The 17,776-nt window shown below is 42.2% G+C and overlaps 1 protein-coding gene across 5 annotated transcripts in view; it reads right to left on the bottom strand.

The window, feature by feature from the left end:
• Positions 1-3,969: 3,969 nt before the first annotated feature.
• Positions 3,970-17,776, bottom strand: part of FBXO25 (F-box protein 25) — a 63,302-nt gene continuing 49,495 nt past the window's right edge. For 3 of the 5 annotated variants that reach the window (XM_073336175.1, XM_073336174.1, XM_073336177.1), the window contains 2 exons: positions 10,660-10,686; positions 3,970-5,256 (listed from right to left, as the gene is read on the bottom strand). In XM_073336175.1, coding sequence (XP_073192276.1) covers positions 5,167-5,256; positions 10,660-10,686 — 117 coding nt within the window. In that variant the 3' untranslated portion in view covers positions 3,970-5,166. The remainder of the gene's footprint in view (positions 5,257-10,659; positions 10,687-17,776) is intronic. The other 2 variants (XM_073336178.1, XM_073336179.1) reach the window with 1 other exon arrangement.

Below are 17,776 nucleotides of genomic sequence, written 5' to 3'. Positions count from 1 at the left end.
AGTTTCCAGCAAATGTGTTCCATAACTCTTGACTCTGCAGAGCCTTGTTTCCCAGTGTCTCGTCCCCCCCCACCCCCAAGGAGGCATGCTCCCGGTCCCACCCCTTACAACTTAGGGTCATGTTCCATTTTGGGTCTGGGGTCTTCATCCCACCTCTTTTGTACCCAGTGGGAGGGGTAAGGAGTGAGTTTGTGCTCCAGGTCGGGGACAGGCATTTCTTTGGTCTTTTAGTGTTTTATACCTCCCCTACAAGTCCCTTTGCCCCTCCCAACTGGTTGCTTGCTTTTGCTTTGATAGGTGTTGAGGCAATCTTAAAGTGTGCTCTGAGTAACACTTTAACTGCTCTTATCTATTCCCACTGTATTAACAAATCCATCTGACTAGGCAGAAGCAACATCACAGTGTCTTTGTCTACACATATCAGTAGAAGAGTATCAAAATTCTATCCCAGGCAAACAAACAGACCTATATACTACAAAGCACCCCTCTACCTATTACTGAATGGAGGGGTTTGGTCACCTATAACAATGGACCAAAATGATTTGCACTTCCATTGAAGCTCAGAATGCAGCTGGAGTTTCTGCTACAACAAAAGTTTGTTGTATATACTTCCGGAACTGGGAGGCAAGTCAACTGGAACTTGACTATATTCTCAGCTAGCATACGGAGCTTTGATGGAAAGGGAAATATGAACCATGAACAATGCGCACACACACCCTCCTCCACCCTGGCATCACCACAAAACCTTGCCCTGTGCCTGCCTAACAATGATGAATTAAACAGAGAAAGAAAAAGACACAGTACAACTTTATTTTTGTACCTGATGTTTCAGGTCAGCACCAGATCACTCTTGCCTCTCCTCTGCAAAGGGACATCCTCTTGGGTTTATGCAGCTGCCAGGCAGGGTCCTGCCCTGAGCCCCATTTCCTGTAGCATGTCTCAGGGTGGGGCAATGACATACTCAGGAATGGTAAAAATTCTGTTGTCTTCCAAGTGAGAAAGGATCGCTGTGACTAACTTTTCCTCAGACAACCAAAAAGTTTTCCCTTCGCTTTCCTGCGTTTAACCTGCATCTGCCACCTCAACTTCACCTCCATTCTCTGTGGTTTCTGATGTAAGGGGACAGTATATTTGGGGTTGGCTGAGAGAACTGAAACTGTATAATCTTCCAAGGGACAAAAGAGAGCTGTTGCTAACTTTAGATAAACAACCATAAGTTTTCTATAATGAACCATCCCCAACTGGGAATCTTTCTAAACCCACTCCCTCTTCCTCTGATCCACACAGCACCAGAACCATCAGTGCCTGCATGTTGGGTGAGAAATGAACAAAGATTGTTTGTTGATCGGCTTTATTGCTTCTGCAAAATGCATAATGGCTAACTGGCAATCAATAAAATGATTGATTTATAGCTGTGTTTTGCTCAGGGAACCTGTAAAGATGGAAGTGGAGTAGGGAGCTGGGCTTAAAATCAGGACTATAGCACCAGAGTAAGAGGGGATATTGGCAGGGAGGGTGGGGCAGTCCATTCTAACTCACCAGCCTTGGGTCTTGCTGTGGTTCAGGTTTGGCGGGGGCAGGGTGTGTGTGGATTTTGTCAACCAGCTTCTTTGGGTAGAGGGGGCAGAGTCACGGGCTTCATGTCCTGCAAGTCTTCCACAACTTCCTTCATGGTCCCTGTTGCCACCTCACCCTGGCCTCCATTGGCATCCCAGCAATGAGGCTGGCAGTGTTGGGGTGTGTGTGTGTGTGTGAGCAACTTTAGGCACTGCCCTGGCAGCCCTGGATGGCACCTGGTCCAGCTCATCATAGAAGGGGTATGAACAAGGAGCCTTCCCGGAGTGACTTTTGGAGTCTTTACTGTCCTGTATAAGAGCCTCATGTGCTTGATATGTTCCCATCATTGGGCCAGAGTCCACTGTATGCCCACCTGCAGCAGCCTGCATGAAATCTCCAGGTACAAGTGTATGTTCCTGTTGCTCCGGGGAAAGTTGTAGAGGATGCTGTACCCCAGCCACACACTGATGGGGCCTGGGTGTGGTCAGTGGGCCAGGTGGCTGCTCTCAGAACAGGCTCCATGTTCATGTGTACTGGTTAAAAAAAAAAAAGTGCAGTGGAGAACTGCTCTGGTGTGGTCAGCACAGCTTGCTACTACTGGTGAAAATGGGGCAACAGACAGGGATCTTTATAGATAGGGTAAAGGACAGAAAGAAAAGATTTCAGTGCCCTGTGGGTATTGGAGGACTATGGAAATGCAGAACCAGGTACATGCCCATTGCCTCTATCCACCCAGCCCCCTGGCACATGTATAGGGCCATGCCACAATCCAAGATGGGTCCTTACATACACCCCCTCAAGCATGCTAACTTACCCTGTACTTACATTCAGCTACATGTTTCCAGGGTTTAGCGGTGGAAAGTAGGGGGCTTCTGGCATGATCACATGCATGGACATGTGTACAGGCACTAGTGATGTTGTAACCTATAAGGGTGAGATTTACTCAACTTTTGTAACGCATTGGGCACCTCAGCTGAAAGCGCTGTGCAAAGTAAGCAGGCAGCTAGTGTGAGGTCAGATAATCTGTGCAGTACTGTAGCATGTCAAGTATGGTGAAACATTTAATAAATAAATATTTACTATGCAATGCGCCAGAGGCCAGAGCACACGTTTGTTATAATTTGTGCTAATGCTCTAATCGAATGACAGGGTCTCTACTTTTGCCTTTGAAATGTGAATTGAGCCCCCCCCCCCAAAAAAAAAAACAAAAAACAAACCCAAGCCATCTAAAGTTAGGGTGACCAACTCTAGAAAAAAAATCTCCCTTACCTTAGACTAAGTCAAAAGTATTTGAACAAAGGAGCTTCAAGGATCAAGGGCTAAAAATTCACCAATATTAGAAGGGGCAGAGAATAAAGTACTGCAGAACGAGTAAAGTGAATGAATCAGCTTGAATACCTGGACCATATAATAGCTCTTAGGGTTTTGCTGTATCTCCCAACGCTGTAGTCTCTACCTTAATGCAGATTGGTTTAGCGCATCCCTCTACGACCGTCCCCTCCTCTTGTCCCTTCTTTTGTTACACGAAGGGCTGCTTTAGTTAAATCATGCCAGCTATGGTGTGAAAGCTTTCTGAAAAAGGAGACCCTTGTCTTATGTCCTAAAAGTGGTCAGAGGATCTGACTTTCTTGGGGACCTGATTCATAGTCAAATCCCTTAATGAGATGATTTTGTGAAAAATCCTGTAGCCTATGAAGTCAATGGTAAAACTCCCATTGATTTTAATGGGCCCAACATTTAAGCCCTTAAGCTCTGCTTCTTATATGCTTTACCCTGGTCTTACTAAACTGCACTGTCTCAGAGAACACAACTGGCTTGACAGCGTGTGCATGGAGAGAGGGTTACTAGAACTGGCAACAGAAGCACACTAGTGCAGTGGCGTAATTGGAGCCCGGAGGTTGTGTGTGGAGGGTGGTCTGTCCTGTAGAGGAGGTGGCACCTGCATTCTGCACGAACAGTAAACCCTGCTTCCTTACCGTCCTCCCAAGCATCCCAAGTTAAATGTTAGACTCAAAACAAACACCAACACAACCCCAAAACCAACTGCATCGAGGAGGGAGTCTTATGAGCTCAACATCTGATTTTTATTTATTTCAGCTTTAGGGCAAAAAGGTTTGTTACCTTTCACATGGGCATCGATAAGGACATGGCAGCAGTATGAAACCCAGGGAAGAACAGTTCCCTTACCGTAAAGAGCTAACTTTTCTTTTCAAGCACTTAAATATTCTCTTTCCCACCCGTGCTAAAGGTCTGGCTCTGTTAATATAAATTAAAAATGATAGGAGAACAGTAGATATCTACATTTTTCTTGTTCGGTTAACAAATGCTAACCTGTATTGGTGATGGACACAGAAGCCAGTGCTATAAATTCAAACAGACTCATTTCTAAATGCAAAAGAAATTGCTAGAGAATAATAGGTAAAACATGATTTATTACATTGTGTACAAAACTAGATTCAAAACAAGCAGTGTGATATATAATATGTTTTGTCTTTACATTACACAGTTGGTAAATGATCTCTCCAAAAAACTTTGTGAATAACATTGTTATTTCTTCCTGTCTCTGGACAGCGCCCCTCCCCTCCTCTGTAATTTACAAGGCATAAGAAGGTAGCTTCCTGCAGAATTCACATCTCTATGGGGTTAGTCAGCAGGAGGTGCTCCAGATCAACAAGCGACCTTTTAGTGCAAAGAATTTCCAGCTCAGAGCCTCAGTTACTAGAACAATATAATACCACCACTGTACCAGAGGCCTAGCAACATGCTGTATTAATTTTCTGCTCAGTAATGTGTCCTTTCTTGAGGATGTCTAAAAGTCCTTCTGCAATAGTTTAACACCAAATGTAAAATAAAAATTAAATAAAAATAAAAGACAGCGGCTACCATTGGAAAAATCCATCATTCTTCAGCAGCCACTGAACAGCCTCCCATACTATTTAGGATGTCTTTAAACAGGTTTGATGTAGTTAATAAAATACCTTTTAAGAAAATAAATATTTTGCATAATGTATGTACAGAGGTTGGTTTCCTTCATAACAGGTTCAACAACAGATAATCACAACTCTATATTTTATTCACACACAAACTCACAATGATTAATGCCAACTTGGTAACTGACTTGATATTTATGAAGGAGTCCAAAAAGGTATCAGATGAATATTTATAAATGTGCAAAGTGTATGTAAGTACTTGGAAAATGGTGGCATAAAAAGAGTGAAGGATTAAGACAAATTGCTTTTGGTCACTCCAAGAATAGCCCTTCCAACAACTCTCTCCCCCAAGTCTCAACAGGCTTAATGAAATGTTAAATCAGTACAAAATGGACTTAAAGGCAGGACTAAAAATGTACTCTTTCTTGGATTCAAAAGAGCCTTTTGTAGACATGCCTACAGAATGTGTCTTCATTGGAGATATTTATTCCTCTTCAGTTCATTTCTGCACACAACAGCATTTGGAATACACCTCTCCAATTTCCCCCCTCCCTCCTAGACATCCCTTTTTACTATGAAGTACATTTAAAAAGATACTGCACACAAAGCATAATACATACTGCATGATTCTTCACAAAGATGACCAAAAATAAGAACGAAAACAAGGCCATTGCACCTCTTAAAATTTGAAGAGATCAATGAAGTGCTGTGGAGAAACTGGCATGAAACAGGTGTCTGGATCATTGGCTGTGCAGGGATGCCCTGTATCCTAGCAAAATTAAGAGGAGGGAAAAAAGTTATTTTCTCCTTTAAAAAAATACTCACAAAAACAAAAAGCTGCTGAGTATTGATTTTAAAAGAAAAGAACTGCAAGAATTCACACCTCAGTTTTACATTTTAAAAAGACAAATTAAGTAGCTGGACAACTGACTAGACCAGTTTTTTAAGTCACTGGCCTTCTGGAACTCTGGTTCAAAGCCTACAAGGCCCTTCCCAAGAAAAAATTGCCAAGAACATATAGTTACTTAGATTGGAAGCTCCTTGGGACAATGACTATCTCTTTTGTTATGTGTACACCGTGCCTATACAGCAACACAATGGGGCTCCAAGCAATGATTGGGGTTTCTAGGCACTGCTGTGATACAAACAAGAAATCATAGAACAAGCTTCTCCACATTCCCTCTCCCTTTGTCCCAAGGGCTTTTGGACCTGTATAAAACAGACAGAGACAGCCTGTACTCCAGCAAACTTGAAAGCAGAAAAGATGCACTGGGTGGTGAGGAGGAAATAGTTACCTTAGATCCTTACTCTTTAATGTTGCCTGGCTTTAGGCCTTAAGGAAAATGTGGACCTTTACGATGGATATGAAAGGGGGGTGGGAAGGGGGCGGGATTGCACACTGGAATAGGGATGACCCACCATGAAAGTAGGGGGTTGCAGCATGGAAAGTAGGGGTTTGCAAGGCTGGTGGCACTGGAAGAGAGAATGGGGAATACAATAAGTGATTAGATCTATAGGCAGACAGTTGTGTGGGACTCCGAAAGCAAGGTTGAGAGGTTTAATCTTGACGTGAGGGCCAAGACAAAGCCAGTGAAGTGATTCAGAAAGGGAAATGATATGGTCTGATCAACCAGCAAGGAGTATAATTTTGGAGGTGACACTTTGAATGGCTTGGAAGGGAAAGAGAGAAGTGCTAAGGCAGTGGTGGTGGGAGTTGCACTAATGGCCAGAGCTGGCGTGGGTATGGATTAGTATTTTAGGTGATATGCCTTAACTCACTTTTGGGCAGATCATTATAGAGAGGAGAGAGTACACAAATAAATGGGAGAAGAACTTTAATTAGAGCTTCGGGATTGGATACCATACATTACAATATTGGCTTTACACACACACATGCAAACAGTAACATAAACCCACAGGCAGTATGGTTAACATTCTTAAGGCAAAATGACTGGGGAAAGGAAATGGAGAGAAAACTGTAGGGACAGCTAAATAAAAGTAGCAGCATTTACATTTTATCAATCCGAATGCCCAATTGTTTATCTGACATGGCTGGTGGACCAATACGTTTTGGAGCAATATTATTCTTGGAGAACTGTACAGTAGCACTTCTTCTGTTTCTTTTTAATTCTTCCTCCCTAAATAATTATCCCCTCCACTCCCCATCTTTTCTCACTTTAGTGCTAGCTGTGTGCTCAACAAGACAATCCCTACAACAAACATGGTTACACGTGAAGAAACAGAAATACAGGAGACATCTGTTTCTTGTTTTACTTTTTTCCTAGCTGTTTCCCCCTCCCACTTTCCCCTTCTAGTATTAACTATTGGGGGGGAGGGGTGGGGTTGTAACATTTTATTTTTAAAGAAGTAAGAGCAGGAGCAATGTGGAACTTTGCAAGTGGAAAATGCTGCAGAATCAGATTCTCCTGCAATGGACTCCAGTTCTAAAGATTTTCAGTGCTACTTACTGTCCTCTTCTGCAAGGGAGGAAGTGGTCAAGTCATTGAAGGCTACTTCAAATTGTTCCTCAGATCTGTTGGGAAGCTAGGGCAGGAAACTCAGGGCTCTTCCCCTCTACAAATACCATGGATTTGAAGGAACCAGTTACAACATAGTTCTTGTGTTGGAGCGAGCTGTATTTGTAGTGGGGAAAAGGCCCTTTCGTGTGCCTGCCAAGAGGCTTAAAAGGCCGTGGGGATTGCCACATATATCCATTTAGGAGAAACTCTCAAGGAGTAAAAAGAAAAGGAGTACTTGTGGCACCTTAGAGACTAACAAATTTATCTGAGCATAAGATGAAGTAAGCTGTAGCCCACGAAAGCTTCTGCTCAAATAAATGTGTTAGTCTCTAAGGTGTCACAAGTACTCCTTTTCTTTTTGTGAATACAGACTAACACAGCTGCTACTCTGAAACCTCTCAAGGAGTACGCAGTGCTTGTCATTTATCATTTCAATAGCATTACTTTTGAGTTTTAAAGACTTAACACTCTTAATGCTTAAGTGGTAAACTGTGGACAAAAAGCCTTGTGTGGCAGCATAAACTGGAACAGGAGACAGAGGTGAAAGCAGCTATTTTTATTGCGGATCCCCACGCTGCTTCTAACTCACAGCCAACAAGCTGTGCTCTTTTAGTTTTTCCATTTCAACATTTCCTTTATCTTCTGAAAAATTACTTTCAGAAGAAGGATGATAGGAAACTGAAAACAAAAACTGTCAAAATGTATTAGTTGTAATTAAACTGGGCCATGTCCTAATTTCCATGCTTTGAGCTGTAAGGAGACCAACATGCACACTTCTGGGTAGTTTTAAAGAACTCCTTCCCTGCCATGGTTATTTTACTATTTTCTTATATTTCACTGTACCAACATAAAATGCCAACAGCATTCAGAAGGAATGAGAGACAGAGTGTGTTTTAAAGTTATGTGCATTTTGGTTAATATCTCTTGCAAATACTCAAACATATACTAAGCATGCATAAAATGCCAATCATACCTTCAGTATTTTATCATGCATACTTATTTTCGGTGATTAGATTCAACAAGTCTAAAATATCCTAGCAAAGGCTTGCTAAATTTGACACTTTAAAATGCAAGCTTTCATAACAGTGGAAAAATCATAGAAATTGGATCACTCCTCCTCACCCCCCCCCACTGTACTGTATTTAATTATTTGGGAAGATACAAGGTTGATGTCCCATTTCCCATATGCCCCCCCCCACACACACACACAAAAGAAGGGCAGCAGCAGAGCAAGCTTCCTGCACTGCTGTGGTCCTTGTTCTAGGCAGAATATTTGTAGCAGGGGTGAGGAGAGTGTAATTCGCACCCAATTCTCAGTTTCTCCACAGATACAGCCAGTTGTGACACTGGAGGAATGGCTGACAGATCTCCAGTTTGTTTTGCATATGGCATTTTCAGTCACTGACTTTTGATCTATACTGGACTGGTCAGGGTTTAAATTGTGACCTCAAGTTGAAAGGCTCCGTCAATGCTATCCCACTGAGCCATCTGGTTTTGCTTTAAAACTAATGTTATTGAGAGCCTAGCCTCAGCACGAGGCTCTTGTATTGCTGAAAAACATTTAGGATTTGAATTAATTTTATGATTAAATGCTCACATGCCTTTTGTAACCTGTAACAACCATTATCAGAAGGAAATGCTATAGCTGCAGTAAGCACAAAGTCCTGAACAAGTCTGGAAAGTGAGGTGAGTAAATATCTTAAAAGACAATGTTCATAAAGCTCATAAACACCTGCTTTTTAGTGTACTTGCTACGTATAACCATAAATCCAGTGTGTTGAGCAGAAAGGCTCAAAGAAGGTAAAAACACAGTAAAGAAATCATACAGCCTCTACCATTAACGTTACACACCACTGCTGTCAATGGAAGTATTCCACTGACATTTCAATGAGGAAAAAACGGAACTGTATTTCACAGAAAGCAAGAACTTAAAAATGGGAGCTCTGAATTCAAGTCCTTAAAATCTAGGGATGGAAGTACACATATGTAGGCACAATAGTGCAAGCTAAGGATGAAGCATCCATTTTAAATGGCGGTCTAGATGCCATGGAACTTTTGAAAGGGAGAGTCTCATTCTCTAAAAATAAATACCTTAGTCTAGGTTTAAAGAAAAAAAGTGTTAAATGAGATTTTAAAATGAAGATTATTTATGTCCCTTCTTTTGCTTACTGTCTAAGGACAGAGTCTGAGAGCAGGGTGCTCTTTTAATGACATGGGAAGCAGGGAGAAAAGCTGATAAAAAAGTGAACATCTCACAATAAGGTCCCTAACTGAACTGCCTTCAGAGACAGGGAGGATAGGAGATGCTGCAGTCAGCCCAGAAAGATGCCAAGGGCTTGGAACGGATGAAAGCTGAACCTCACTTATTCTCTTGAGAAGGGCTCTTCTACAAACTGCAATGGCAGAGGAGTCTTTCTCCCTGGAAATCAGATACTGTAACTAGCTAGCTAGCACCCACCTTCTCCCCATTGCCACCAGAACTCATTTCCCAGCTTCTGGGACCTCTGCCTACCAGAGCTAGATTCCTGGAGAAGAGTTAGTTTTGTTGCCCTCCACAGTCCTTCTAAATGTAATTCTAAGCCACAGCCTGTCAGGTGTTGTCTGTTTTGTTCGTCACAACAGCATGAAAAACACCTTCCCAAGCTCCTCCTTTCAGTCAGGAAGAGAAGTCTGAAGAACAATCAACTAAAATCCATTTTTGTTTTTTAAACCCAGATAGCAATATTACTATGGAAGAGCCTTATGGATTTGAAGAGCTATATGCATGTTTTTATCAGAGGTAAGGCATTGCATATCCGCTGGTGAATCTGAATGCTCTTGCTTCTGAGAGTTATTTTGATTTAAAATCTTGCTCATGCATAATGATTCACTTCCAATTGAATTTCAAGAAATCTATTTAACTAGATCAAAATAAATGTAAGTTGAAAGAAAATGTGCACTGCCTACAAGGAGCACCGAATGATAAATATTATTGTTTTCTTCTCAAAATTTCAGCTTCATTGCAAATTATGAAGTTCCCATGACAACCATAGGCCTCCAGTGCTCTAATGTGTAATTCTTTTCTGTAAATGTCTCATTCAGAAAGCAATGTCATCATTTCCTTTTCCTCCAATCACAAGAGGTCTTTTTTAAAAAACTACTATTTGTAGAAGGTCTTCGAGTAAAACAGGTTAAAGTGTCATTAAATTATTCAGTGGGGTAAAAGCAATTCCAGTACCTTTGTTTCATACTGCAGAGACAGAATTCTGTGATGTTGCCTTTACTGTTCTCAGATTTCAGTGCTGAACTAAATCCATTAGAATGTGGAAACAGCCATTAATGCCTACTTTGTGCAAAATTCATCCTTCGTGTAAGAGGGCATAAATTTCTGAGTTCAGTGACAGCTGCACCTGCTTACATCAGAGGCTGAATTTAGTGCCTTGAGTTGAAACAGTACAGTGAGGAACACTGCAATAAAAATAGCAACAACAGCAAAAAGTGCAAAGCTGAGCTTGGAAGATTACAGTATCTAAATAGTGTCAACAGCTGCAGAAATAGCTTGTTCTTAGCCCATCATGACAAACCGAAACATCAATTACAATTGAACATCTTGTTCACTTCAACATTACAGAATCAGCATCGATAAAAGCAGGGATGAAACACATATGAAATACCTTGAATAACAAAGCAAGGTGGTAGTCCTTTGGGATCATGAAGGAAGAAGCAGGAAGGAGTGCAATAAAGTAAAAGAGAGGAAACATTAAGATTTATTGGACTGGCAGTCATTTGGAATAAGAAGCTTAGTATATGATTTTGATTATTATTTGCCATAGGAATATTCTGCACTAGATTATTTTAATCCGTTGGCAAACAAAGCCCACATAACAAACTACTGCGAAAACTCAGAGGAGTAAGAACAGGTGTTAGAGCGCATCATCTGCTTGAAATAGCTTTTAGTCACTGCATAGTGCTTCAATGATCTGTTTACCGTTGAAAAAATTACCATTAAAGAAGGACAAATATTCCATCAGTCATGTCCAGCTCTAGACCTGCTGAAATGTATTATCCAGTTAGCAATGGAAGAAATTTACCCACATTGGTGACACCACATAATAGTATGGAAGAGTTATGATATAAACAAAAAGCGCTCACAAAGATGCATCACTTAATAGTACTAGATGCCAGCACTTTTACTCCACTGAGTAATTACATAGTTAGTCTATATTAAAAATGATCAGTCTTTTTTTGAAAAATCACTTCTCAAAGTGTCATTTGAGGTGTTGAGTGTGCGCTATATTCATTTCCTCTTTTAATATTAAAGAGTACAAGATGTTCTTTTATATATTACCACACCTCCTATGAAGTAGTTAGTAATGATTTCACTTCTGTATTTAAGTTTTCTACGATCATTTGTTTTAAAGGAATGCTATCAATAAAAAAACCCTATACATTGCTGTCTGAAGGTTTTTTAAAACTATTGTTACAAATAACAGCTATGATTACTAGAACTGAATGACTGAAAAACTGAAAAGTGAGAATTTTCTTTACTGTCTGTGTGTGTGTGTGTCACTGTTTCCATGTATAGTCAGCTATTCTCCTTTTTGTGTGAGTTTTTCACATAACAGGAGATAAAACAACTTTTTTGTTTTACGATAGGAAAACAACTGTAAAACAAAAACAAAAAAAGAGCAAAGGGTCCAAAATTACTTTGAACTTTTAAAAAAATGACCAGATTTTGAATTATTGGTATCCAATTAAGAAAACATCTTCCTTTATTTTCTTCATAGTATGTACTGATAATACATAATTTAACAAACTCTTATCAGTTCCCCTCTGCCCCCACAAAATTTAAAGTAACTAGCTAGTATTTTTCCTTTAAAAAAATAAAACACATGGAAATTTTAAAGTTCCAGAATAAATCAAACATTTAGAAAACGTGTCCAAAAGCATTGTAAAGGATCAATTTTCAGTTTGGAAAAAATAGGTGTTAATTACAGATACTATAATGATATTAGCCAACCACTGTACTGTATGCAATTTATTGACACCAAGTTAAAACCATGTACCACACTGACCCCTAACAGAGAGTTTGTCACAACTTGGGTTACTACCATTAATATATTTAAACTGGTATACCTCTTTTTCCAGTTAAGATAGCTGTTTCCAAAGAGCACAAAGTCTCATCAGAGATGACAAGACCAAAAGTTTCATTTCCCTTGGTTGATTTCTCTTTTTTTGCTTAAAAAGCTTGTGAAAGGGTCTGAGCAAGAAGGCAATTCAGGCTCCATGCTGATCAAGCCTTTGGCAGGCATCTCTGCCAACAAGGGTGCCACTTATAGTGTAGAAATCATCCATTTAATATGAAGTAACACCACTAATTATTTCAGCACTATCAAACATTTGTCAGATGGTATTGATGTGGTTCACATTCCAATGCTGTAGAGGAGATAAACCTCCATATCTTATCACTAATCCCAAAAGACATCCATGCTTATTCCACACCAGAAATCATAATCCTATCTGATATCATGATCAGTTGCTATGGAGGTGATTATGGTGTCACAAAGATTACTAAATTTGCATTTGGAGAAATGTGTTTATTAACTCTGCAGCCATACCACTTCTACTAGATCCCTCAAGTCAGCAGGATCAGGCATGGTCACAGTACTGGAATGAGAAAAGGAGGAACTGTGGCATCTTAGAGACTAACAAATTTATTTTAACAAATTTGTTCTGAGTACTGGAATGGTAATTCAGTCTTCTTAGTGTATGTGCAACATGAATCTTGGTCACGTGTCACCTGAGGCACCACCGAATTTGGTCCTCTGGTTGGATCATTAGCTTCCCCTGCTTGGGCTGCATACTGACCGGGTCCACCTGGTCATACCAAATGGACTGAAGGTGAAAAATCCATTGCTATCTACATATTGCACAGATCACAGTGAGAGATTATGCCACACACTATCAAAGAAACTGAGGAAGCACCTGATCAGCATCCTATACAGCAAACAGGAAAACGTCAAAAAAGAGCTCTCCAACCTTCCATACGAACGGACTTTACTAAAATAAGACAGGAGATCTACATTACATGCTTCACCTCTCTACAAAGGAAAAAGGACTGTAAGCTGTCTAAAATCCTACCTGCCAGATGGGGCCACAACAGTGGTACCCCAACTCACCCAGCAATATCGTCAATCTACCCAGCTACACACTCAGCCCAGAAGAAGAGTCTGTCCTATCTCGGGACTCTCTTTCTGCCCTGCCACCCCCACAAACATGATATAGTTCTGCGGTGATCTGGAAGCCTACTTTCGCCATCTCTGACTCAAAGAATACTTTCAAGGTAACACTGAACAGCACACTGATATACAGATACCCTCCCATCAACAGCACAAAAAGAACTCCACATGGACTCCTCCTGAGGGTCGAAATGACAGTCTGGACCTATACATAGGATGCTTCTGCTGACGTGCACAGGCAGAAGTTGTGGAAAAAACAACATCGCTTGCCTCATAACTTAAGTCGTGCAGAACGCAATGCCATCCACAGCCTCAGAAACAACCCTGACATTATAATCAGAGGCTGATAAAGGAGGTGCTATTGTTATCATGAACAGGTCTGACTACCAAAAGGAGGCTGCCAGACAACTCTCCAATACCAAATTCTACAGGCCGCTTTCCTCAGATCCCATGGAGGAATACACTAAGAAACCACACCATCTACTCAGGACACTCCCTACACTAACACAGGAACAAATCAACATACCCTTAGATCCCCAACCAGGGTTATTCTATCTACTACCCAAGATCCACAAACCCGGAAATCCTGGACACCCCGTCATCTCAGACATTGGCACTCTCACTGAAGGACTGTCCGGATATGTGGACTGTCTACTCAAACCCTACGCCACCAGCACTCCCAGCTATCTCCGTGACACCACTGATTTCCTGAGAAAACGACAATGCATTTGTAGTTAGTCTCTAAGTACTCCTTTTCTTTTTACAATGCATTGGTGATCTTCCAGAAAACACCATCCTAGCCACCATGGATGTAAAAGCTCTCTACACAAACATACCACACACAGATGGAATACAAGCTGCCAAGAACAGTATCCCTTATGATGCCACAGCACAACTGGTTGCTGAGCTCTGTAACTTTATCCTCACACACAATGATTTCAAATTTGGTGACAAAATATACCTCCAGACCAGTGGCACCATTATGGGCACCCGCATAGCCCCACAACATGCCAATACTTTTATGGCTGACCTGGAACAACGCTTCCTCAGCTCTCGTCCACTCACGCCCCTTCTCTACCTATGCTACATTGCTGACATCTTCATCATCTAGACCCAGGGGAAGGAAACCCTGGAAGAATTCCCCCATGATTTCAATAGGTTCCACCCCACCATCAACCTCAGCCTGGACCAATCTACACGGAAGGTCCACGGTGCAAATAAGTGACTGTCACGTACCACCACCCTATACCGAAAACCCACCGACTGCTATGCCTACCTTCATGCCTCCAGCTTCCATCCTGGACACACCACACGATCCATTGTCTACAGCCAGGTGCTGAGGTACAACCGCATTTGCTCCAACCCCTCAGACAGAGACCAACACTTACAAGATCTTCACTAAGCATTCTCAAAACTACGATACCCATATGAGGAAATAAGGAAACAGATCAACAGAGCCAGATGTGTACCCAGTAGCCTCCTGCTGCAAGACAAGCCCAAGAAAGAAACCAACAGAACTCCCCTGGCCATCACGTACAGTCCTCATCTAAAACCTCTCCAACGCATCATCAGTGATCTACAACCCATCCTGGACAACGATCCCTCAGTTTCACAGGCCTTGGGAGGCAGGCCAGTCCTGGCCCACAGACAACCCGCCAACCTGAAGCATATTCTCACCAGCAACTACACACCGCACCATAGTAACTCTAACTCAGGAACCAATCCATGCAACAAACCTCGATGCCAACTTTGTCCACGTATCTACACCAGCGACACCATCACAGGACCTAGCCAGATCAGCCACACCATCACTGATTCATTCACCTGCATGTCCACCAATGTAATCTATGCCATCATGTGCCAGCAATGCCCCTCTGCTATGTACATCGACCAAACTGGACAGTCCCTACGTAAAAGGATAAATGGACACAAATCAGATATTAGGAATGGCAATATACAAAAACCTGTAGGAGAACACTTCAACCTCCCTGGACACACAGTAGCAGATTTAAAGGTAGCCATCCTGCAGCAAAAAACCTTCAGGACCAGACTTCAAAGAGAAACTGCTGAGCTTCAGTTCATTTGCAAATTTGACATCATCAGCTCAGGATTAAACAGAGACTGTGAATGGCTAACCAACTACAAAAGCAGTTTCTCCTTCCTCCCTCCTTCTCTTCACCTCAACTGCTAGAAGCTGGCCTCATCCTCCCTCGTTATCCCTAGCCTGATTCTTGCTTGCATATTTATAGCTGCCTCTGGAAATTTCCACTATATGCATCCGACGAAATGAGTATTCACCCACGAAAGCTTATGCTCCAATACGTCTGTTAGTCTATAAGGTGCCACAGGACTCTTTGCCACTTTTACAGATCCAGACTAACACAGCTACCCCTCTGATTCTGACCGGGAGTGTGACATGAATGCTGATCCATGCTCCCTGGTAATTCAGTAAGTTGCCCTCTTCTCTCAGGTTTAGTGCTGAACCAATAACGCACAACAAAGTTTTGAAGGTTTGTGTGTGTGTGTTCTGCTACAGCTACCATCTTTTGGATGATTTAAACCAGAGATTCTGAGTCACTAACAGTCATACTACACTTCCTACAAGAAAAAAGTATTAGCTTGGTTGGAGGAGTTATTAAAAAGGTGCACAATACACAGAAGACACTCAACTTTACAGCACCTTCATATCAGAGACAAACAGCACATTTTCCCAGTGTCCCAAGAGCTCAGCTGACATCAGCAACTGGAGGAAATGCAGCTGGCTGAAGCGGAATCCTGAAAATACTGAAATGATGCTGGTGGAATGACAGAAACACTCCAAAAAATTCACTATTTTTATATCACCATCTTCCTTTGAGGGCATTTGCTTTCAGATAGTTGTAGTTCATAGCCTCAGTGGCCACTGGGCCTGTGGAGGCCAAAACTGCCACTGCTGCAAAAACATCCTTCTTCATTCATAGCTGGTGGGAAACCTATTCAGATTTAGCCACGGTGTCCAATCATAGAATCACAGAGTATCAGGGTTGGAAGGGACCTCAGGAGGTCATCTAGTCCAACCCCCTGCTCAAAGCAGGACCAATCCCCAATTAAATCATCCCAGCCAGGGCTTAGTCAAGCCTGACCTTAAAAACTTCAAAGGAAGGAGGTTCTACCACCTCCCTAGGTAATGCATTCCAGTGTTTCATCACCCTCCTAGTGAAAAAGTTTTTCCTAATATCCAACCTAAACCTCCCCCACTGCAACTTGAGACCATTACTCCTTGTCCTGTCCTCTTCTACCACTGAGAATAGTCTAGAACCATCCTCTCTGGAACCACCTCTCAGGTAGTTGAAAGCAGCTATCAAATCCCCCCTCATTCTTCTCTTCTGCAGACTAAACAATCCCAGTTCCCTCAGCCTCTCCTCATAAGTCATGTGTTCCAGACCCCTAATCATTTTTGTTGCCCTTCACTGGACTCTCTCCAATTTATCCACATCCTTCTTGAAGTGTGGGGCCCAAAACTGGACACAGTACTCCAGATGAGGCCTCACCAATGTCAAATAGAGGGGGACGATCACGTCCCTCAATCTGCTCGCTATGCCCCTACTTATACATCCCAAAATGCCATTGGCCTTCTTGGCAGCAAGGGCACACTGCTGACTCATATCCAGCTTCTCGTCCACTGTCACCCCTAGGTCCTTTTCCGCAGAATTGCTGCCTAGCCATTCGGTCCCTAGTCTGTAGCTGTGCATTGGGTTCTTCCGTCCTAAGTGCAGGACCCTGCACTTATCCTTATTGAACCTCATCAGATTTCTTTTGGCCCAATCCTCCAATTTGTCTAGGTCCCTCTGTATCGTATCCCTGCCCTCCAGCGTATCTACCACTCCTCCCAGTTTAGTATCATCCGCAAATTTGCTGAGAGTGCAATCCACACCACCCTCCAGATCATTTATGGAGATATTGAACAAAACCGGTCCCAGGACCGACCCCTGGGGCACTCCACTTGACACCGGCTGCCAATTAGACATGGAGCCATTGATCACTACCCGTTGAGCCCGACAATCTAGCCAACTTTCTACCCACCTTATAATGCATTCATCCAGCCCATACTTCTTTAACTTGCTGACAAGAATACTGTGGGAGACCGTGTCAAAAGCTTTGCTAAAGTCAAGAAACAATACATCCACTGCTTTCCCTTCATCCACAGAACCAGTAATCTCATCATAGAAGGCGATTAGATTAGTCAGGCATGACCTTCCCTTGGTGAATCCATGCTGACTGTTCCTGATCACTTTCCTCTCATGTAAGTGCTTCAGGATTGATTCCTTGAGGACCTGCTCCATGATTTTTCCAGGGACTGAGGTGAGGCTGACTGGCCTGTAGTTCCCAGGATCCTCCTTCTTCCCTTTTTTAAAGATTGGCACTACATTAGCCTTTTTCCAGTCATCTGGGACTTCCCCCGTTTGCCACAAGTTTTCAAAGATAATGGCCAATGGCTCGCAATCACAGCCGCCAATTCCTTTGGCACTCTCGGATGCAACTCGTCCGGCCCCATGGACTTGTGCATGTCCAG

Source organism: Lepidochelys kempii, chromosome 3 (assembly GCF_965140265.1).
Source record: "Lepidochelys kempii isolate rLepKem1 chromosome 3, rLepKem1.hap2, whole genome shotgun sequence".
Classification (NCBI taxonomy): domain Eukaryota; kingdom Metazoa; phylum Chordata; order Testudines; family Cheloniidae; genus Lepidochelys; species Lepidochelys kempii.
Note: the sequence above shows the minus strand (reverse complement) of the source record. Positions and strands in the feature narration are given on the sequence as shown.